Below are 25,010 nucleotides of genomic sequence, written 5' to 3' on the forward strand. Positions count from 1 at the left end.
CCATATTATCCTATGAGAGAGACAGGCCTTGCAACAGTGAAAAACGAAATTGGCAGTACTTCACTGTCAGGACATATAAACCACATTACTATATGTCCTACCTTATCCATGCACTGCACCCTGCCCTTGGGGCGACCTTGGGCCTACCTTAGGGGCGCCTTACAAGTAAGAAAAGGGAAGGTTTAGGCCTGGCAAGTGGGTACACTTGCCAAGTCGAATTTACAATGTAAAAATACACTTACAGACACTGCAGCGGCAGGTCTGAGACATGATTACAGGGTTACTTGTGTGGGTGGCACAACCAGTGCTGCAGGCCCACTAGTAACATTTGATTTACAGGCCCTGGGCACCTCTAGTGCACTTTACTAGGGACTTAACAGTAAAACAAATATGCCAATCATGGAGAACCAATTACGTACACATTTTACACGGAGAGCATAGGCACTTTAGCACTGGTTAGCAGTGGTAAAGTGCTCAGCGTTGAAAAGCAAACAGCAACAGGTCAGAAAAAAAATAGGAAGCAGGAGGCAAAAAGACTGGGGATGACCCTGCATAAGCAAAAGTCCAACACAAATCAATAGAGAAAGATCACCATCCCGTATAAATAAATGTGGTGTAACTAGCACTCAGCCTTCTTCCATACCCAAGATAACACCTGTTAAACAATCTAAACTACTCCAAAACAGCCCCACTGAGGACCAAGAAACAACTATAATTCCATCTATATCCAACATAGATTGCTCAAATAGATATGCGATATTGGGTACTCCGGTCACAGAAGCCATTGGCTAAGGTATTCCAGATTTATCAAAAGACCGGGTTAGCGAAGGTAGCAATATCCTAGATGAACAACTGCATTCCCTTAAGGGTGAAGTAGCAAGCCTCCAAGAGTGTACTGGGCGACTGGCAAAACACTTACACAATTGGATAAGCTAAAAGTATTGGTAGGGGCCATAACCAATACCCTGGAAGAACTACAAGAAAGATCTGGCCCAGGAGGCATGCAACAGCCTGTTGCCTCAAGACAATGCCCCCGTATGATTGTAACCAATTGTATTCATGCAGCTAGTCAGGCAAGAGTAGAAATGCCCTCTCTTTGTTCCATGACCCATAAGGATAGATGACGTCAAGATCAGTGTACAACACTAGAGCCTGAGCCACATCTAAATACCTTGAAGACCCAGAAAGCAGGATCTCTAATTAGTTGGGTCACTACAAATGGAGGAAGATGTCCAAATGTTATGTATGGAAGACATTTGATATCTTTATGGTTAACTTGACCAAACAGATAAGTAGTAGAGGGGAAACGCAAGACATGCTTATCAACAAAGCAATACATACTAGGTAAGGCACACAAAAGGCTGTAAGTCGGTTATTAGAGAAGATATTGCTTTTGCTAATCGCCTCAGTAGAAATAACAATTGGGACACAGTAAGACTGGGGTTAAGGTCAAAACATTTAGTGGAAGGCTTATTATCCCTTGACCAAAGATCCAGCCCTGCTTCCCCCTCCCAAATAACCCTTAAACTACACAACTTAAATGAGAATGGACCACCATTTAATGTTATAAACTGTGTGCTCACACCTTCCCATGGGACAAATTTCCCGTGGACTGGTCAGGAAACTGACTTGAACAAGATTGATTGATTAAGGGGAAATGGGAGGGAAATAGTGTTCCACAATGCGAGTACAGATGAGCACCGGGACTATACAGCAACATCTGGAAGTCTCAATGGGGTGGGGGGGTTTACACCTATGGAAGAGTAGGCTATAAATGATTTAATGCAAGGATCAGAGGGACATGTCATGTGGGGACCATATAGGACTACTGTCTTGGAATATAGCCGGACAAAGAGCTAAGCTCTCAGATCCAGAATGGGGATGCTTCATAGATAAGTATCATGTAGTACTCTTGCAGGAGATTTGGGAAAAATGAAGTAGTGCACATATCTGGGTTTAGAACATAGTTCAGAAGCCACTCCCTCACCTGCGTGGAGTGCTTCTGGAGGTTTAATGGTATTGGTTCAATTGGACTTGTTCCCTGTTGTCAAAGTAAATCCCTCTGAGAGTAGAGATTTATTAGACCTTGAGATCAGACGTTACATCAACTGTGAAACAAAAACTATAGCTATTGTGAACATATATATAAGATCTATATTGCCTACTAGCTTTGCCCCCCCCGGGGGATCAACTTTCGAATTTAGATAAGCTCCAGGGAAACTCGCTAAAAATAATAGCAGGGGATTGCAATGCTACAATAAGAACGGAGAAGGAAAGGGAAAGAATGCAGATCCACTCACCTGCTATAGCAGTAAGATCTAGTTCCCTCAAGGCTAAAGAGAAAAATACATCATATGTAGCCCTACAAATGGCCGACTTGATTTTGAGTCATGGCCTGAGAGTAGTACATGGCAACACCAAATCAGACATCTCCCAATGCCCAACCTTTGAAAGGGGTTCAATAACAAGTAATATAGACTATATAATTATAGACCAGCTCCTATGGCCTTCCTTAATAGACATGGACATTGTGTTAAGAACAGATAGTGGCCATCATGCTCTAAGTCTTAAGGTAGAAAAAACACCTTTTAAGAATCAAAACTTGAATCCAGTAATTAAGGTTGATGTGCTCCAGACCTCCAATAGTTTCAGGAATATAAAGTGGTCAGTGATAATGAATGATAGCATGGCCTTAACACACATTTATAACCTCTTTGAGGAAATATTATCCAAAGCAATTAGTGAAGGAGGAGGAGAAATTTCCCTAATCTCCATGTTCATCTGATGGAACAGCTAAGCAGGTTTTTTGTAAAAGATGTAAAAAGAGTTGATAGCAAGGGAAAACACCTGCCTGCCTGGTACACAGGAGAATGCAGATTCACCAAAGGCAGCTTATTGAATGCTCTCAAGGAGGGAGGTCAGGTGCAAATAAGAAATGCCAGAAAGAACTATAAAATTGTTTTGCTAAAGGCTGGTAGTTAGAAATGGCCTTTCTGCAGGGTCATCCCCAAACTTTTTGCCTTCATCCTCATTTTTGCTGGCTTTAGGACTCTGCTCACTTTACACTGCTATTCAGTGCTAAAGTGAATAAGCTGTCTTCCTAAAACATGGTGCCTTGGCTCATACACAATTGGCTTATTTAATTGTAAGTTCCTAGTCAAGTGCACTTCATGTGCCCAGGGCCTGTAAGTTAAATGCTACTAGTAGGCTGCAGCACTCGTTGTGCCACCCACATAAGCAGCTCTGTAATCATGTCTCAGACCTGCCATTGCAGTGTCTATGTGCGCAGTTTTAACTGTAAATTCGACTTGGTAAGTGTACCCACTTGCCAGGCCTAAACCTTCCCTTTTCTTACATGTCAGACACCCCTAGGGTAGGCCCTAGGTAGCCCCAAGGGCAGGGTGCAGCGTATGGTTAAGGTAGGACATATAGTAATGTGTTTTATACGCCCTGACAGTGAACTATTGCTAAATTTGTTTTTCACTGTTGCAAGGCATGTCCCTCTCATAGGTTAACATGGGGTCTCCCTTTAAATCTGATTAAAGTGAAGATTCCCTTTGGGAGTGGCTGGGCATGTGGAGTTTGGGGTCTCTGACATCACAATTTAAAAATACTTCTTTTAGTAAAGTTGATTTTAAGATTGTGTGTTTGAAAATGCCACTTTTAGAAAGTGAGCATTTTATTGCTTATACCATTTCTGTGACTCTGCCTGTTTGTGGATTCCCTGTCTGGGTCAGTTTGACAGTTGTGCTGGTTGCACCTCACACTAGACAGTGACACAAAGGGAGCTGGGGTGTAGTCTGCATATCTTGATGAGCCATCTGTGCTAGGAGGGAGGGGAGAAGTGGCCACTCACACCTGAAAGGGCTGTGCCTGCCCTCACACAATGCAGTCTCCAGCCCCCTGGTGAGTGTCTGGGGCCTGGCCTGTGTAAGGCAGGATTTCACATTCAAGAGAGACTTTGCTTTGAAGTAGGCCTACTTCAAAGGAGAGATTGGGTATAAAAAGGGCACCGTAAACCACAGACTTTAGAACACTTCTGGAAACCAAGAGGAACCTCTGCCTGGAGAAGAGCTGAGGAAGAAGAGCTGCCCTGCCTGTGACTGTGCTTTGTGGAGCTATCCTGCAGTTGCTGCTTCTTAGGGCAAAGACTGGACTTTGTGTGCCTTCCATCTTGTGAAGATCTCCAAGGGCTTGATTTAGAGCTTGCCTCCTATTGTTTGAAGTCTCAGGGACAACAAAGACTTCTCTCTGCCAGCACCTGGAGTCTCCGGAGAGACTCCTACTCTGCACTGTGGTGCCCATCCAGTTCCTGGGACCCTGAAAGGAGAAGCTGGCAGCCTAAGAGGAAGAAACCCACGGACAGAACGCCGTGCGGGGAAAAGATTGACACGACTCTGATCTGCAGCTGGGAAATCGACGTGCCGCTGGATGAAAATCAACGCTCGCCTGTAACGCAACTGAAGAATCGACAAACGGAGCTGGAGAAACAACGCGCAGCATCATTGACGGAGGCTGGTGAGAACGCAACCTGCGCTGCGTGGTTTTCGGATCATCGTGCGGCTGGATTTCCGACGTAAACACTGCTGGCCATGTAAAAACAACGCAAGGCCTGCCCGGACCCAAGAGTGCTGACCGGATCGATGCATCGCTGTCCTGCAGAGAGAAGAAACGATGCGCCTGACCCGACAAAAGGAGAATATATGCAAGGTCCCACTCATGAGTGGAATTGACACATCGCAAGCCCTTTTCGATGCACACTCGCCCGTTCGGGGTATTTTTGACGCACCCAAGGTACATTTTCATGCTAACAGTGTTAGTGTGTGTTTAAAACTACATGAAGACTCTTTTTTTTTAAAATTGATAACTTGACTTGTGTATTGTGGATTTTTTTCGTTTTGGTCTTGTTTTGTTTAGATAAATATTCTCTATTTTTCTAAACCTGTGTTGTGTCATTTTGTAGTGATTTCATTAAGTTACTGTGTGCCTTGGTACAAATACTTTTCACCTAGCACTCTGAAGTTAAGCCTACTGCTCGTGCCAAGCTAACTAGGGGGTAAGCAGGGGTTAGTTGAGGGTGATTCTCTTTTACCTTGACTAGAGTGAGGGTCCTTGCTTGGACAGGGGGTAACCTGACTGCGAACCCCATTTCTAACACTCAGTCACACCTGCACACATCTGCATACTGAATTGGGCTGGGAGGGTGGAGGGCCTGACACTTACATTTGAAAGGATAGTGGCCTGCCCTCCCACAATGGACTACCAAACCCCCTACTGGGACCCTGGCAGACAGGATAGAACTGAATGGGGACCTGGTGCACTTCTAAGCCACTCTTTGAAGTCTCCCCCACTTCAAAGGCACATTTGGATATTTAAACAGGGCCTCTGACCCTACAAACTCAGACACTTCTGGACAAGATACCACTGGTGAAAAATCCCTGAACCAGAACCTGCAACCTGCTAAGAAGAACTGCCTGACTGCCCAAAAGACTCACCTGGACTGCTTTCATGAGAAAGACTGCTGCCTTGCTATAGCCCTGCTGTCTTGCTGCTCTCTGGCTGTGTGAGAAGTGCTCTCCAAGGGCTTGGATAGAGCTTGTCTCCTGTTCCTTGAAGTCTCAGGACCAAAAAGACTTCATCCTGCAAAATAACTCCTTGTGTGGCAAAAATTAGAAGCACAGCCTGCGAGAAATGACACACAGCCTGCAAGGCAGTGAGAAAATCACTGCACGCCGAACCGGATCGACGCAGCCCAACTTTGCAAGAAGAAGATCGATGCAGCGCCAGCGTTGCGACCGGAACTTCAATGCATGGCCTACTGGATCGACGCAAAGCCAAGCCAGAATGCTGCAGCCCGACTTCCTGAGAGGAATTGACGCAGCGCCTGCCGTGCATCAGAAATTTCCACGCATCGCCCACCGGATCGACACAGCCCCTGTGACTTCGTCCTGCACGCCCAGGATTTCAACGTATCATTTCCGGGGCATCCGAAAACCCCGCAACCCAAAGCCAATCCCAGTCTACGTGCCGGAAATGTGTGCAAAGCCTGCCCTGTGTGAAAACTCAACAACGCATCGTCGGTGTGCGCCAGAAAAATCGACACACACCTCCCCCTTTTCCACGCATTTCCTCCTCTGCAGTCCCCTGTGGAGAATTTGAATGAAAACCAGGTACTTTATGCTTGGAAGAGACATTTGTTGCTTTTTAAGAACTAAAGACTCTTTACATCATTTTCTAAGTGATATTTCAATGTGTACTTATTGAATCTTAATCATTTTGACCTGCATTTAACCTGATAAATATTATATATTTTTATAAACACTGTATGGTGTATTTTTGTGGTGTTCTACTAAGTTATTGCATGATTTATTGCACAAATACTTTACACATTGCCTTCTAAGTTAAGCATGACTGCGCAGTGCCAAGCTACCAGAGGGTGGGCACAGGATAATTTGGGTTGTGTGTGACTTACAATGACTAGAGTGAGGGTCCTTGCATGGACAGGGGGTAACCTGACTGCCAACAAAGACCCCATTTCTAACACTGGGCAATGGAGAAGTGGGCTGAATTAGCAAGTGCTCCCCACCAAGGGGACGCAAAAGCTTTCTGGAAGCTAGTATCAATGGGATCTCACACTATTGACAACCACATGGAATTAACTGTTCCACCTGAGAAATGGGTAGCCCCCTTTGAAAGTCTATATGCAGCAAAGGAGGAGAGAATAAGGGAAGCTGCTGTGGTTCATGCTAAAGACTTCGGATGGAAGTAGTGATGACATAGCCCTAGGTGATACTATATGCCCTAGGTGATACTATATTGGAGGGTTTGGAAAGAGGGTTAGCGAGTTTTACTCTTGCTGAAACATATAATGCTATGAATCAGGTCAAAAAGAGAAAAGGCACCCTGGCTAGATGGTATCCCTGTTGATCTCTAGATTTTCCAACCTGAAGTCTGGGCTCCGTACATTAATGCTTTGAGCAATGCCATATTGAAGGGAGAGGGGATTCCACCATCTTGGCACGGAGCAGTTATAATTCTCATATACAAAAAGCAGAATAGAGACAAACCATCTAAGTACAGGCCTGTAAGCCTAATAGACATAAACCAGAATATATTTTGCAGACAGGTGTTGATGAGGCTCCAGTGCTGGCTTAATGATCACTTAATCCTTGAAGATGCCCAGGCGGGCTTCAGGGCAAGTGTTAGTACATTAGACCAGGTCTTTCGCTTCATGATATTATGCTGGAAATATATTACATTGAAGCTTCGTACATGTATACATAGCTTTTTTAGATCTCCGAGCAGCTTTTGATTTGGTCTCAAGGGACAAACTTTGGGAGATTTTAGAATCATACGGGATACTTAAGGAACTCATATGGCTACCAAGAACACTACATGAGGATACTTATGCCAGGGTTAGATGAAATGGGGGGATCTTACAGCCAAGATCCCTGTTAATAGGGGAGTTAGACAAGGATGTGTCCCTGTGCCAACACTGTTCAGCCTTTATATACATGGAGCAGTGATGTGCCTATTAAAATGAAGGCATGATGCAACTAAACTTGCAGGATCACCCGTCCCATTACTCATGTTTGCAGATGATACCCTCCTTATATCAAGGACACCAATGGGCCTTCAGTGAGAGCTGGACTCCTCTACTGACTTTTGCACAGAAAGAGGCCTAGAGCTTAATCTGACAAAATCAAAGTTTATGGCTATAAAGCCACACTGATTCTTTAAAAATAACATGAAAATAGGTACGGTCAGACTAGAACAGGTTGAAAACTTTGATTATTTAGGGGTAAGGCTCTCCGAAACATTTGAAATGGGTCCTCAACTGGAGAAAATTAAGACCATACTGTACTGTAGATCAATGGCCATATCTAGAAGATATAAGGCACTAGATGGGGGTCTGGTGTCACCAGCCTTAAAAGTATATAAAGCTGCAGCTACGACCGCTCTGATCTATGGGGTGAAAATTTGAGGATACTCTATTGTATTACAGCAAATGGAGAACAAGTTCTTTAGGGACCTTTTTAACCTTCCCCAAAGTGTACCCCTTCTTCCTCTGAGGTATAAATTAGGCCTCTATAGCATCCATCAAATAATTTCTCTGAAACCTCTTCTGCATTAGATTAGGGTATGGTCACCAGGGGATTTTTCCCCATATTGGGATTCTCTTGTAGAACTAGTATCTTTGGATTCCCAAACATGAACATCCTGGCTAAATGTGTTAAAAATCTACGCAAACTAGTCAATATGGGCAAACTATGGGATTCCCCTGGCTCAATCAGAAGAAGCAATAGTCAGAAACTGAAAAAAGAATACTGGCAGTACGTAACCTTAAGGTCTTGGAGTGACCAGAAGTAAGGAAGTATATCTGCCCAGGTTTTATTGTACAAATATATACCGCACTTTGAACCCGACCTTGATAGAATACTGCCTCCCCAGGCAAAGCGGCTTTACATCCTGTTCAGATGTGGGGTGTTGCCGCTGAGTTCTTACATGGTTAAATGGGATAAGGCCACAAATATGTCTGCCCAGTGCTCTTACTGCTCTTATAAAAGTGAGACTGAAGGAGATTTCTTCTTCTTTTGTCCATTATACGAGCAACCACGCAAAAATGGATATTACCTTTATGTAGAGCTATGGGTGCAAACCACTATTGTGAGATTACGAGGGTTGAAACACGAGAAGTAATCACATTTGTGGTCTCTAGGTTTCTACAGTGGGCATGGAAACTTAGATCAAAAATGGACACTCCAACTGCTCCCTATGTAAGTGAACCTCGAAGGGCTTAAGAGCATAGTCCTTCAGAATATTGTTTAAACTGTGAAATTTACTGATATATTTTAAAATGTATGGAATTATATGAATTTTATTATATTACAGTATTTTAAGATCTATCGTTTTTGGGCTGAAGAGTGTAGTAGAGAGAGAATTCTTATCCTTGTAATGTATAGAGGGCCCTTGGAAATAGAATGTATTATGAGTTATATAGCTCGTTTTAAACTGTGAACATATTGATGTATTTAAAATGTAGGAAATTGTATGAATCCATTCATTTTATAGTTTTATGATCTATTAATTTTATATATTTTGGCAAAAATAAAGTATTTACTACTACTACCTTATATTTTGCCACTAAGTTACGTCTGATTACTTTGTACCAAGCTACCAGAGGGCTGAGCAGAAGTTAATTTGGGGTTTCTTGTGTTTCATCTTGGCAAGAATTGGGGTTGCTGCTTGAGTAGGGTTTCAGCACCCCTCAGTCAGCAACCCTATTTCCTACAGGGCCAGTAAAACTTTATCTGCTAAAAGCCTGTAGGAGTGTATAATTGTAGTGGTGCTAGCAGGTCATCCAGACATAAGTCCACCAGTGCTTTATTTTCACGAATAACAGACATTAAACATTTTTGAGAATCTCTACTACACCGTTTGACTGGCAGCCCATTCTGTTTGTCAACCTCCAAGCCTTGAGTGTCACTGTTTTTTTGATCCCCAATTGTCTTTGATTTCAGTGTCAGAGGGTTGGCCTCACGGACACACATTGTGTGGACTTGAAGATCATGTATTAACAAATCATAGTTTTTGTGTGACCAAGATATAGGGGGTTATTACAACTTTGGAGGAGGTGTTAATCCGTCCCAAAAGTGACAGTAAAGTGACGGATATACCACCAGCCGTATTACAAGTTCCATAGGATATAATGGACTCGTAATACGGCTGGTGGTATATCCGTCACTTTACCGTCACTTTTGGGACGGATTAACACCTCCTCCAAAGTTGTAATAACCCCCATAGTCAATTAGACTGGAATTGCCTTTACCTGAGAAAGTGGGAGGCATAGGGTGCAGTGAAGGGCAGATGTCAATCACATGGCAAAAATGAAATTTAATGATAAAAATGTTAGAAGCGTCAACATAAGCACTTTGCATAGTCATGTCTTTCTAGCCTTGGTCCGGGGATTTATGCCAAGAATTCTAATCACTTTTTCTCTTCGGGTAACACTTTAGACCTGGCTATGTATCATTATTGTATTTTTGCACCCATTTGAGAACCACTGATAATGGCCACTTGGTAAATTGCTGTTATGCAACATCTCTTAATTTATGTAAGCTCCTATATTTTTATATTGCACTTTTGCACTTTCGTCGACATGAATTTGATTCCTGAAACTGAAATGTATTATTTGTTTTTGTAAGATATTTTATTTGTTGTTTAGGAATTGGTATGAATTTCGTTTTGAAGCAATTTCCTTTTTTTGGGGCGTTTCTCTGCCATTCTGGATAATTTATATAATGCTTTTATACCTGCGTATCATTTTTTAAAAGATATTTATGAGATGTGCATGTATTATTCTACCTTTTAAAGTAATTTATGAACGAAATAAAGAAGTTAATGAATAAATGAGTCAAGTCTAGCCCATCAGCATCAGCCAAACCACATACCTTCCACAATGGATACTTACACATATGCACACTGAAGTCACCTAGCTATACTAGATATAGATGCCGCTCAGCGCAGGGCATAAACTGTTGCAAATCCTCATCTAAAGCCATGATGAAATTTGAACAAGCATAATCAAATAAATTATAATAAAAATAAATAATTAATACAAAATGATGACCCTCTTTACACACAAGGAAAACAAATTAATAAGCAGGGGAGCTAGTTAATGCATTTTTCACAATACCTGTGTTAGAATTTGGGGTTCTAGCTGGCAGAGGTATGCACTTTGTCCAAGTAGGGACCACAACCCTAGTCAGGGTAAGTCAGTTACACTCCGTAAATTAAGCTGTGCTCACACCCTGGTAGCTTGGCACAGAGCAGCCAGGTTTAAATTAAGGGGCAATGCATAAAGTATTTGTGCAACAGTTAAGTACAGTAACTCAAAATGGAGCAAAACATCTGGAGTATTATAAGGTCCCATAATGGTTCTCTTTCTCGCCCCCCTACTCCAAATCTATAAACTTCAATCACTATGATCTACTCTGTAAAGTGGGGGTCTATGGGGTAATAAGGATACTGGGAGCTTGAAAAAGGTAGCAAACAGATTCTTGTGCCTCCTCACAAGCCTTCCGGCTAGCACCCCTTAATTCCCTTGCAGCTTGATATGGGTCTCAAATCGTTGGATTTGGGCTTCCCCAGCACCACGGTTAGTCACGGCCAAATGGTTGCATGCTTCCATTTGATCAGACTGTGACTATTCCTTTTGCCCTGAGCTATCTGAAACCATTGTCATTGTTCTGAACTTTTGTCCATTTTAAGGCAGGTTTAGAAGGAAATGAATTTTAACACTCTGTCACAATCTGGGGTTCAGAAGCTGTGGCATGGCAATCTGTATCCTTGGATGTGACGTAAGACCTTCTATTATTTTTGCGGTCTCTCGTTTTTTACTGAATACGTGGAGGCTCAGGAACAAAAGGCTAGCCTCCTGGTAACTATATCATTGACTATGGATGAGCCCTAATCCTACTGAGGCCTCAAAATCAGGGGATCATTTCAATTGGAGAAAGGATGGTTCTTAATGCTATTTATTTCTCATTTTACTTGTATGTAGCTTTATGACCATGACTGATATTATTAGGATGATGATTTATGGATTTTAATTTAATTTGTTTTTTTGGAAATCACTAACTGCAGAGACTGTCATGTATTTTTAAATTGATAATTGGATGGTTTAATTTTTCTCTGTTTTAAATTCTTAATCACAGGTAGTGCATCTTTATGTATTGTTCTGTTTGATGGATGTTCATTCAAGAATAAAGATTTTTTAATGATGATGATGATGTATAATAATAAATTAATAAATAAAAAGATTCTGTCCCTCTTTACACTCGAGTAGAATACACTGATAAGGCAGGGAGCTAGTTAATGCATATTTCATAATACTAGAAATTGGGTCTCTAGTTGGCAGAGGTATGCACCCTGTCCAAGCAGAGACCGCAATCCTAATCAGGGTAAGTCTGTTACACTCCTTAAATTAGCCAATGCTTACCCTCTGGTAGCTTGGCACAGAGCAGTCAGGCCTAACTTACGAGGAAATCTGTAAAGTATTTTTGCAAACCTTAAGTACATTAACACGGTGAAAGACACCACAAAAAAGACTTACACCAGTTTAGAAAAAAATATATATATATGATTAAAATGAGACGAAAATGACAAAAATCCAATCAATACTTTGCAAGTTATAGTGCTTTCAAGTATGCATTGATATATCACAGTGCTGAAGAAAAGGGTTCGTTGCTGAGAGGGCTAGAAAAGCAACTGCGATTACTGAGGTGTTGCGGCCTCACTGAGACCAGGGTGATTTACAGGGATTCCCCACCGGAGATTGTCTGGTAGGTGCACTGTAGTTAAACAAGCTTTTACGGTCACACCCAAGTTAGCCCCAGGTCCCTTGTGACCGATAGAGCAAAGTCACTTGGCCGCCATGTGGCGCGGAATCAAAACAGAGGACCTAGCGGGTCCCGTCCCTGAACACAGTATCTCTCTGTGCTATAGAGGTCATCCTAATGCAAGCAGTGCAGCGTCAGGCTTCATGACGTTATTCTCGGTGGACAAAGCAGGTTTGGTGAGTTCACACCCCTCAGTAGCGTGCAGTGCAGCCTAAGCTGTCACGATATCATGGTTGTTATGGCAAAGATGAGAACATGCTGGAAGGCTTCTCTTAGTCCTTTGGCATTGACCTGGACCGAAGGCAGTGATTTTAATCAGCATGTGTCACGGATCTTGGATGCAATTTAGAGAATGAGCGCTGTCTTCGATCACAGTTTTGCATGTGACAAAGTCCTTCCTTGTGCAGGGCCATGTGCTGGGGACACGCTGGTGTTTGTAGGATGGCTCCTGTGGCAGAGTGACACAAAAGGGGACACAAAGGGCCTCATTTATGGGGCCCTAGTGGCACAATGTTCCACCGGAGCTTCATTTTTTTGACGCTCCAGTGGCGCAGTGTGCCAGCCCATATTTACAAGCCTGCGCAAAGCCACCATGCATGGCTTATCATGGCTTTGTAAATATAGACCCCTTTCACGATAACACTGTGTGAAAGGAGCATTCCCTGGGTGCTGCCCCAAGCAGCACCCATGGAATCCAAAGGAATCTGACGCATTCCCAGATTTACAAGTCTGGGAATGTGTCTGATTTCTACTCCACCTCAGGGGTGGTGTAAGAAGAATGCAACTGGGAGAAATATGTTTATTTCTCCCAGTTGTTTTCCACTTTCTGTGTGTGCTGCACACATGAAGCCCACATAAAAAGAAGAAAGCACCTCTTATGATTGTTTTGGGCAGGTGATGAAACTGCTTCAATGGGCAGGTAATCATTCCCAATATAGGGGTTAGATGAACCCATTGGAGGCCCAGCAGAAGCCTCTGACTTCTGGGCGAGAGCAATACTTCTGTTGGGTATAGCCACAGGACTACCGGGAGATGACATTTTTGCAACAACTTGTTGCCTAGTAATCAAATTTTCCTCTATGTTGTTGATCTCTTTATTTTTGGACCCCATCACACGCATAAGAAAAGACACAATACTACTATAGTTATCCTTAACCATAGATAAAGCTGTAATGTTCCTCTTTTACGTCTTATGCTACTTAAAATAAAGGTTTAAGTTAAGAGCAGAGAGAGTTGTCCCAGGTCATCTTTTAATGGGCTCAGACGGGCCCATCTTGGACTGGTCACACTGTGCGGGCACCAACATGCTTGATATAGAGCCTGGGTGCCTGGCCCCTCTTCATCCTCCTCAAGGGTGTAGTCTGGGACAGCAGGTCCAATGTGACCAGACTGTGTGCAAAATTCAAAGTGAATATCCCTGGATTCACTAATACAAGTATTGTTTTAATTTATGTGTTTTTGTTGTTTTCTTGAGCAATGATTTTTTATTATTAGAACAATTTATTGTGCTTAATAATTACTCCTTAATAGCGATATTTTCTCAGGTTTGATTAGGTCCTTGTACTCTACTTGATTTTCCTTCTGTCAAACACACTGTTCACGGTTCTTCCTTAAGAGCAGTAAAAAGAGCAGTAAAAACATGCTCAAAGAGGGAAACAGCCTTAACCACGTATCTGGAACAAGGACGTACACTGTCCAGGAAAGCGGAACAATGCTTTTGTGAACAACAAATCTGTTTTTCTCTGCCTTAATCATGCATGTCCTGAACAACGAACATGCGTGGTTAAGGCAGATGAATACAGACTCAGGTTCGGGAGACGACGCGGTCAGGTAAGTGGGGCTGTGGTAAGGTTAGGGGTAGTTTTAGGGGCAGGTGGGGGTAATTTTATTTTTTAGAGGCGGGGTGGGGGGTCAGGGTAGTTTAAGTTTTAGGGGCGGGTTGAGGGGGGTCAGGGTAGTTTAAGTTTTAGGGGCGGGTGGGGGTCGGGTAGTTTTAGTTTTAGGGGTGGGAGGTCGGGTAGTTTTTGTTTTATGGGGTGGGGATGGGTAGTTTTAGAGGTGGGTGGGGGTCAGGGTAATTTTAGAATTTAGAGAAAAGGTGGGGGGGTCAGGGTAGTTTAAGTTTTGGGGCAGGGCTGGGGGTCTGGGTAGTTTAGGTTTCAGGGGTGGGGGTCAAGGTAGTTTTAGTTTTTATAGGCAGAGGTTGGGGTCGCAGTAGTTTTATGGGTGGGGTGGAGGGTCGGGGTAATTTTAGTTTTTAGAGGCAGGGTGGGGGTTCAGGGTAGGATTTTTTAAGGGTGCGGTGGGGGTAGGGATAGTTTTAGTTTTTAGGGGCGGGTGGGGTAGTGTCAGTTTTTAGTGGTGGGGTGGGGGTCGGGAGGTTTCAGTTTTTAGGGGCGGGGGTCAGGGTAGGATTGTTTTTTGGACGAGGGGACTCAGGGTAGGATTGTTTTTAGGGGCAGGGTTAGGATTTTTTTTAGCGGCGGGATGGGGGGGGTCGCATGCTGGAACCACACATGCCATTCCGCGCATGCCTTTACCAGGCATGCGTTTACCACGAGAAATCATTGTGAAAGCATTTGTGGGTAAGGCATTTGGGGTAACAACACGGTCGTTGTTCCAACTGCGTTGTTCAGGCATGCATGGTTCCATCATGCGTTGTTCCATTGTGTATTCGCTCAAATATGGGGATTGAGCCAGTGTTTATTTTCTGCCTCGCCTAGGCCAAGCCCTTATGAAGGAAGACAACCTTTGGCCTCCTTCTTCTCGGTAACATGCATTATTCTTGCATTTTGTGGTAGGGCGTATTATATCCTATGTAGGAATAATTTGCAAAGTTCAAAATCAAGCAAAAACTGGGTGAGGGAACTCACCATGTGGACTTCAATGTTTATAGTTTGTCTCAGTGCCTCCTTTTAATGTTATTGAGGCGTTCTGAATCTGAGGTGACCGTTCATGCAAACAGAATCTCGCTACTGACATAAGAACTCATAATTGGAAGTTTGGGTGACAATGTGGTGTTATAAAAGCAAAAAGACTCCTACTTTAGGAATGCAACTCCATCCGATGTTGCGGGTGTGTTGTATCTTCTCATGTACTCGTGCATTTCGGGGAAGCTTTTTTTCACATAATCTTCAGCACTGCTTTCTCGAACAGTTCCAAACCGGAAGCCTTGCGAAGGGTGGTGAAGCTAAAAACAAAAAAACAGACTGAGAATTCTGTGGCTTCAGAGGTGAGCTGAAGTTTAATTGCTTGTTTTAAACGATACAGCCTTTGACTCGTTCATTAATTGTTTGCGAAGTCCATTGTTTTGTAATGTATTTATGTGCCAATTAACACAATCGTTATAATTTGCATATTCAATGGCAAGGGAATGAGCACATTTAGAACATTAATGAATCTAGATATCATGAAGGGAGACATGAGCCATGCAATATTGATTTTTCCACTGGGGGTTATAATAGTTACTGTTAATTTGCCTTTGAATACGAAGCACACCCCGAGCGAGCTTGTGCGTGAAGCGCCATTCATTTTAGCAATAAGAAATATATTTGTCAGATTATTCCAGGTTGGAACGGGCAATCAACTTGGAAAGTAATTTCACCTGTTTAATTTAATTGTGAGTCATCGATTCTCTATAGAAACTGACGAATTCTTCCTGTGTTTGATGGACTTTGCGAAATAAATACTAATGCGGATTGTGTTCCAGATGTGCACATGTAATTTAAAATTAAAAGAATACATCTATTTAAAACAGAAATGAAAAGTGCTATTGTTGTGTTTATCAGTTTGGATTAAAATGAAAACAATCGAACATATAAAAAGGAGAGAATAGATAAACCAGCTGCAAAGTAAAACTAAATTTACTAAATATATATGATTCAGCTAGGACCCTCGTATTTTCTGTAAAAACAGGTGATTGCCAGAAAACTACATACTTTGACCTACTTGAGTATGGCATCCATTAGTAGGTTAAATTGTCTAAGATAAAAGGTGCAATAGAAATGTCACGTTAAATAGGTTTAACAACAACATTGTCAATAAATCGTACCAGGATCTTGTGCGACAGTCTTATCTGGGGACTTGTTACACAACACTATGAAATTCAAATTCATGACTCAGCGTTTGGAGGCCTTCCAACCTTGGAGCTTTGCCGAAAACGGATATTTTCCGGACATGATGGAATCTGTTGATGGTGTCACCAAGCTCAAGAAACGACTGTGCACGGCATCTGCATATGTCCCGCACTCCCCCCTGAACGTCGCCTCCTGCTACGGCACTAGTTCAATAGTTTGGGAGTACTAACTTGTTGTCAAGCCGGGATAGAATGTTATAAAGTGGGTAACGCAAGACTCAATGTAATAACTATCAGATTATTTAACCTCGCTGAGAAGAAACTAAAATCATATTCAGTACGTTTGTAGGAAACACCGCACTCCATTTTTAAACACAGCAAACATTACAGTTCGATACATGTTTTATGTTGCTGTTTATGCAATAATTTTCATTATTAATGCATTAATGCATTTGATTTGAGTTTGATTTGAGCTACTGCGTTGTAGTGTTTTTTGCACCGAAGTAACACCCACAAAAACATTTATAAAATCACACTAAACCCAAACATTCTACCGAACAAAAGGCATTTCTTGTTTTCAAATCAGACCTACACCAGACTGTAGCTTGATATAGTTCCTTTTAAGGAGAACAGAGGCCCTCATTCTGAGTTAAGCAGAGTGGTAATTTCACAGTTGTTCAAGGGAATTTATAAATTTTGGATGGTTGCAGAATTGCACTCAATAAAACCACATGCTGTCCGGCACACGTTTTCCATCCCTCAAAGCAGGAGGAAACTATGAGCTGAAATGTGCATGGAATTCGGGAAACAACATGTGGTAATGGCCTTGTAATTTTGGGACCTGCATGCTACTCTGGATCTCAGCCTTGTAGTAGCTGATAAATTGTGTGATGATACGGGACAGAAATGCTTCTGTTTCAGTGTAGCAGCAATTTATATTGCTGGAAGAGTCAGAGACATTTAAAGAAAATGGTGTGGGGATTTCCGACAGAGATGCGAGAGCCTGCACGTCATGTTTTAATTGGCTGTGAACATTAAAACAATTTGCTGGCATTGGTCACGAAATGAAATGAGAGAAAAAAATCAAAAAATTGTCATGAATGTCAAATGTCCCAAAGCAGTACTTTGTAAGAGTTTTAGGGAGGTCTCACCGTTTTCTGCGAAATACCATAATTCACAGACAGGAGATAGAGGCACGTGAAGTCTGTGGAGACCTATTATTCGACACTAGAGTTACCAGCAATGTTGGCATCCTTCCTATTACATCAGGGTACCTGTTACATCAGAAAGTATGATGATTTCCCAATTTAAGATGGCAGAGAACTACCAGTGCTAGCGGGACAGAAACAGTATTTTATGTACTGCAAAAAACCCTATTTTTTGTTAAGGTTACTTCACTTTGTACCAGTTCTCACCCAGCCTTCTATTCTCCTTTGCCTTAGTTGTGTTTGTCGGTCCCCCCTGTTGAGATCCTGCTTTACCTCTATATGTCTCTGCTTTAGTTTACTACTGCTACAAACCTGTTCCTGGAACACTGCTGCTACCATCTGCTCCTCTCATCCGTGTTTGCTACTGGAGTGTTTACATATGCTGTGTGCCTTTCCCTGTGGTGAGTACTGTAAGCGCCTGAGGACTCTGCAGAGCCATTCCAATATTTCTTCTTTACCTTATCCTTCTTCCCTGTTTCACTCAGAATTTCATGTGTAGTGCTTGTTCTATTAAGTACTTGTAACCAGACCCACGTGGAGGCACATGCTTGGGATCACCTTCCACACCTTAGAGGTCGGACAGATTGCCACAGTATTTCTTTTTTTTTTGTCCTCATTCAGCCCCGCCTTCTGAGCCACCTCTTAATTCATGCAACCTTCTCACCCTCTAACTAAGAGTGAGGCCCTAACCAGGGGGTGCACCATTATATCTCCCAGTCTGCCTAGGCAAACCAGCAGGAGTGGCAAACGGTGAATAATCATTGGACGAAAGATGAACAGACCAATTTCAAATAATCTCAAAATAGCCGGTGCTTAAAAAGAAAACAAATTCAGACCACTCCCCCCATTTTAATAAAGGCGACCATAATTCCGCATTTCTCTTAGAACCCTGCGTATTTAAGTCCATGTTCAAAATGCAGAGAACTGCATTAAGCCAATCCATATAACTCGGAGGGTGCTCCTTCATCCAATTTTTGCAGATTTTGTTCCTGCCCAACACAATTACATAAAACAAAAATTTACGATTAGCTTTATTCACCCTACTCCATGTACCCTCTTCCTGTAACTGCCCGAATATAATCAGCGGGAGTGATACATTGATTTTCCAGCCTAACATAGATGATATTACCCCAAAGACTTCCTCCCAAAACAGCCGAATAGCAGGGCAATCCCAAAACATATGAATATCCGTTGCTCCTACCCCACCGCATTTCAGCCATTTAATCACTTCCCCCTTCTTAAACTTGGAAAGTTTTGCCGGCGATATATAAGCTCTGTGTAAGGTATAAAGATGATTTTTCCTTAATGGGGCAGGCTTCACTACTTCATAAAGAGTCAAAAACGACTTCTTCCACCATAACCCAACCTTATCGCCTGGCACGGCCTTACCCCATAGATTGTTCGGTAGGGCAAAATTCCCATCAAGAGTTTCTAATATTTCCCAATACCAAACCACCAACTTCTTTACAGGGGCAGAGACCGCAAATTCAAGAAAAGAGTCCTCCAATGAGTTTACCACACCCAAGCCCCCCTTAATTTCTTTTTCCCACTCTCTTATCTGTAAATATTTTAACCTGGACAGGGATCCACTTGTTATCCTTACCAACTCATCCCATAAGAGTAAGGTACCCTCTCGAGAGAGCTCACCCCAGCTTTCCACCCGTGCCCTTTTGAGTGGTAATGCTAAAATATCTTTACAGCACTCTGGGGTGCCCGGGGAGTCCCAAATAGAGGCCTGATAGCTGTAGTAATGCACACCAAGACGTCGTCTCAACTGATACCAACTCCTTGCCAATACTTGCAGCACTTTCAATTTAACTTTTTTGAAAAATTTAGGGTCGCCGAATTTGAAAAGAAAATGCCTTGAGGCCCCTTTTACAGATGAAACCATTGCCTTATACATTCTGCCCACTGCTGACCCATCTGGGCACAAAAACAACATCCTTGAGTTCTTGAATAAAAAAGCCCATGCATAATATGCCAAATCTGGTAAAGCCAATCCTCCCTTTTCCCTTCTTCTGCATAGTTTCTTCCAAGATATCCAAGGCCCCTTTGAACTCTAAATAAAACTACTTATCGCCTGTTGCATTTTATCCAGATATCCTTTATGTATTGCCAAAGTGATAGCTGCAAACACAAAATTCCATTTAGGCAGAATAAACATCTTAATTAAATTTATCCTCCCGAGAATCGTCAAAGGGAGATATGCCCATTTTTGTAGCATGGCTTTACACTCAACTAATAATTTTCGTGCATTCCTCTCTACTAAATCCTTAAGATTATGGGTCACTAAAATGCCTAGATATCGTATTTCCTGCTTATTTGATATTGACCCTACTTCCATATTCCACTGCATAGTTTCTGTTTTTCCCACATTAATCCGATACCCTGATATCCTTCCAAATTGTTCAGCCAGTTCTTTAACTGTGCTAAAAGCCAATGGTAAATTGTTAGTACTGTATATATCAGCAGATCGTCTGCATATAAAGAAATCTTTTTTTCCCAACCATTGCAGCAAAAGGGAGGGATAAGGAGATTTTGCCTGATTTTTCTAGCAAACGGTTCAATATACAAATTAAACAATACAGGAGACAAGGGACAACCCTGTCTAGTACCTCTAGAAATTGTAATGGGCTCCGTAAGTCTCCCATTCACCAAAATCTTAGCAAACGGAGATGTATAAATCTGGTCGATAACCCCACAAAACTTTGATCCTAAATTGGCCCGCCTCAAAATCGATTTCAAAAAGTTCCAATTTACTTGATCAAAAGCTTTCATTGCATCTAAGATAATGATTGCCAATGGTGCCCCAAACGTTCTAGCCATATCTATTGCCCCAATCAATTCAAATGTTAATTTATAATCGCTGTTCAGCAATGATATAGGCCTGTAAGAAGCACATTTCGCTGGATTTTTATCAGGTTTCAAAATTAAAGAGATCACCGCCTCATTCCACGAGGGAGGGATATCATTGCCAAATTCCAGAAACCCCCCAAACTGCTCAGTCAGCACGGGGATAATTGAGTCCCCTAATACCTTATAAACCTCCACTGGGATGGCATCCGGACCCGGCGCCGTCCCAGACTTACTACTATTCAAAATTCTCCTAATTTCCTCAGACGTAATTGGGGCATTCAGTGCTTCCCTCTCCTGCAATGATATACCTAAGGATATGTCGGGCCCCATCCAATCCGTTACCATATCTTCATCCACCTCTAACTCCTCCGAATACAATTTTGTAATTTTTTTTTGAAAAGGCGATTCTATTGCCGCCTCATCCGTTCTTCTTTCTCCTGACTGCTCCATTTCAACCTCCTTGATGTAATTCCTAACACGATCTGTTTTGCCTTTCCAGGCTAACAACTTCCCCGCATTTTCCCCATATTCGAAATGTGCCAATTTGCTTGCCTCCCATTTCCTTTGAATTCTTCCCTGTAATACCTTCTCCAACTGTCTTCTCAACCCATCCAAGCTAGCCCTCAAAGCCTCAGTCTCCCCTAATTCTATTATTTCGACTTTATACTTTCGCATTTCCTCCTCTTTCGAATTAATCTCATTTCTAAACACTTTACGTTTCTGGATAGAGCTACTCATAATCTTCCCTCGAATAACCGTTTAAACGTGTCCCATACGACTGATAATGGGGCGGATCCCATATTTAACCTGAAAATTTATTCTGATTCCTTACGCAGCTTTACCAGCACCTCCTGATCCAGTAATAAGGATCGGTCGATCATCCACCGATTACTGAGACTTCTCTGCAGGAAACTCATATCCAGCACAACCCGCAGAGTGGTCCGATAGGTGAGAGGGGAGATACGCTATATTCTTCACCTCCTCTCTCAAACGTGAGTCTAATAAAAAGTAAGCAATTCGAGAGGCATGCCTATATTTCTTTTTAAAAAACAAAAAATCCCTGCCGTTCCCCACCCTTTGTCTCCAAATATCGCACAAACCAAATTCCTTCATCATCCTCCTTAAATATTGTTGCGACTTAGGCATGCCTCGCGACTTAGAGGTATGCCTATCCAGCTCGTTATCTAACACGACATTAAAATCACCCATCAGGATAACCGGGTCCGAGAATTCAAGAAGCTGAGAGAAAAGACGCCTTAAAGGTTCTATATCGTCGCAATTGGGGCCATAGTATCCTGCTAAAACCAGATTACGACCACCAAATTGTACTTTAACTATCACCCATCGCCCCGCTGTATCTGATCTAACTTCCAAAATTACCACATTTCCCTGTTGTGCTTGTTTGACTAAAATTGCCACCCCTTTAGTATGATAATTATGCTCTGTGCATGTAAATGTTTGAACCTACCTCAACTTTTGTATTATGTTAATACACTCCGCCTTTGTTAAATGCGTTTCCTGCAAGACTAAAATTTGCGCCGTTGAATCATGCAGATACTGTAATATTCGCTCCCTTTTCCCTCGCATCCTCAAGCCATTAACATTCCATGAAAGAATTTGCAATGATAAATTCTTCGCCCCCTGGCTTCTCTCCCTACTAGCTATCTTTCAAATCTTACGGAACAAATAACCGGGTTGAACGAGGCACTACTTTTTTCTTTTTTTCCCACTCTCCCCCCCCAACCCCCACCCTACTCCCCCCGCCCCTCCCCTTCCCCCCCTACCCCACCCGTGGAGAACCCCCCCCAACTAAGGACCATGATGATCCAAGATTTTAGAGCGCCCCGTGTTCCTGGGGAATTTAAACTTAGGAAGCAACATTATTTATCGGTCTGCCCTTTTTAACTACTTCCAATAATTTATCCGCCTCACTTATATCTCTAATATTATACATTTTGTTGTTGTACATGACCCGGAGGAAGGCTGGAAATGTCAACTGAGCCGAGACCCCCAGAGACTTAAAAATCTCCAAACATTTCCCGAGCTCCCACTGCCTATCCATAGTAACCCTGGATAAATCAGACCTAATCTCAAAAACAATATCATTCACTCTTAAAGATTTTTGTTTCAATGCTCTAGATAAGATCTTTTCTTTCATCTGGTATGTCAAAAAGTTTATCAAAATGTTTTGAGGTCTACTACTGTTCATCTGCCTCTTGAAAGGGTCCCGATGAATTCTCTGTATTTCCTTTCCAATTTCCTCCTCAGTCTCCTCCAGATCGACTGCCGCTTTGATTAGTGAAACTACAAAGGCCTTGAGATCGTTACCTTCTATACCTTCAGGTACTTTCAAAAGCTTTAAATTGTTTCTTCTTGAGTAGTTTTCCAGTTGCTCAATCCTATTTTTTAATGCCTACTCGCTTCCCTTCAATGTGTCAATCTCACCCTTATGTTGCGCCAATTCCTCCTTCATACCACCCATAGCTTCCTCCAGGGCCTGAGTTGTCTCCATTACACCATCAATTTTTCTTTCTAAAATAGCACAAACCTCTCTTATCTCCCCTTGATTTATTTCTGAATTCGCAAAGCCTTTCTTTACATCCTCAGAAATAGACAAAATCAACGCCTCAAGCGAAGAGCTCAGCGAAGAGGAGGGGACAGGGACGGCTTGAGCAGATTCCTCGACCACCGTCTTAGGCACAGAATCTTGTGCCTCTGCGGCCACGACGATTGGGATCTGAACTTGTAAGGGGGCCAACTGTTCCTCCCCCGACACTGGCAGGGGGAACATCTTCTCCATCCTTGCTCCTTCTTTGCTTCCGCCGATTGCTTGGGATGGCGCAACCATACTATTGACTACCCGCCCCCTGCCCTCGTCAACAGCATCGTCCGACTGTAAAGTGGTGACCTCCATTACCGCTCTAGCCTGACCAGGGGTAAGCTTGATTACTTCCGGTCTTACTTTAAAAAAAGACCTTAGGGAGGGCGTCAACTTATCTCTCCCCTTAAGTTTGCTTTCCCCCACCTTCCTCACAACAATCCTTCCTCCTTCACAAGATTTGGATTTAGACCTTTTTTTGGCTAAACCCCCCTTGTCTCCCTTACCTGCTGTAGTCCCATCAAAATTGTCCAGTTGCCACTGATCAGTCCCCTCAACTCTTGTTAAGAAAACCGGGGGAGAAGGGGTATCACCCCCCCCCCCACTCTGCCTCACCGTTTTTCTCCTGGCCCCCTTCTCCGATGTTTCCTTGAGTTGTGCTCCTTGCCTTGTCTTCTCTGCTGCTTCGCCAATGGAGCCGTTACTGCAGCTGCTGCTGCCGCTATTCCCCCAAAGGGGAATACGCGCTGCACCTTTCCACGCCCGGCGCAGCTCCAGCGCGGCCCGGCGCCACCAGACAGCCCCCGCTGCCCTCCAGCCTGCCTCTGTGTCAGAGAATCGCGGTGCGCACATCCATGTGCCTGTGGCCGCGATCCGATCGGCAGCCCCGTCCTGCCGCGCCCCCCAGGAACCGGAACCGGAAATGCCCTAGTGCGCTGCGTGAACGCCGCAGCCCGCCATGTTCTCCCAGATTGCCACAGTATTGTCAAAGAAAAAAAACAAACAATGTGTAATGCAAATTCACACTCTGGTGGGATAGCATCATCCTCCTTGACTTTAAAAATATCTGTGAATAACATCACAAAATGTAGGACAATTATGTGTTTTTGCACACCCCTAGTATTAATTGTAACCTAATATCTCCACATGACTGAGCAAGCCCAGGCTATACTTTTATGAGTGACTGTTGTCCAAGTCTCCATGATGCATGCACTTAGAAGCTTTGGTCAAAAGATCATGGACCTCTCTGTAATAGCCAATTCATTCTATAATGGCAATTTAACTTGTCCAGAACCAATCACACTTGAAGACCTTGGGAATCCCTGAGAAGATAAGGAAATGATTGAAAAATAATTGGACAAGTACCAACAGCTCCAGCAAACAAGTTGGGTTGGCTCTGGGTGTTAGTGAAAACATGGGGCCCTTTAATCTTCACCTTTTCAGTATTCTTTGTTTCACAAATAACAGCAAAAAGTCATAAAGTTGACAGTGAAACCTATTCTGTCTGAATGCACCCGTGATGCCTTCAGATCTACATTCCAGTGGAAGAAGCAGGAGTTTCTTAAGTAAGCTTTGAGGTGGACAGATTGACCTGGAAAGGAATCCACATGAATCACAAACTGGAAAAATATACTTGTTTAGCCTCTATTTTCTTAAATATCCGCAAGGCATAAAATTACAATGGGCAACTACGCCTTGGTAGAAAAGGATCTGCTTGATTTTGTAGGCAAACTTCCAGAAGCTCTTTGCAAGGTTAATCAATTGTTTTGATCTTGTGCGTACCATGATTTGTCACACTACTGAAATGTTCATTTTCATCAACTGTGAACTGCAGGTGGTACTTGGTTAATTAATCCATTTATAAGGACCCA

General features: G+C 42.8%; 1 protein-coding gene across 1 annotated transcript in view; it reads right to left on the reverse strand.

Annotated features, from left to right (window-relative positions):
• The window catches only part of GRIN3A (glutamate ionotropic receptor NMDA type subunit 3A), a 748,999-nt gene that overhangs the window by 304,712 nt on the left and 419,277 nt on the right, over nucleotides 1-25,010 (reverse strand). Inside the window, exon 4 of the mRNA XM_069239855.1 lies at nucleotides 15,446-15,591. Within this exon, the coding sequence (XP_069095956.1) occupies nucleotides 15,446-15,591 (146 nt within the window). The remainder of the gene's footprint in view (nucleotides 1-15,445; nucleotides 15,592-25,010) is intronic.

The sequence above is a fragment of the Pleurodeles waltl genome, chromosome 1_2, assembly GCF_031143425.1.
Source record: "Pleurodeles waltl isolate 20211129_DDA chromosome 1_2, aPleWal1.hap1.20221129, whole genome shotgun sequence".
NCBI lineage: Eukaryota > Metazoa > Chordata > Amphibia > Caudata > Salamandridae > Pleurodeles > Pleurodeles waltl.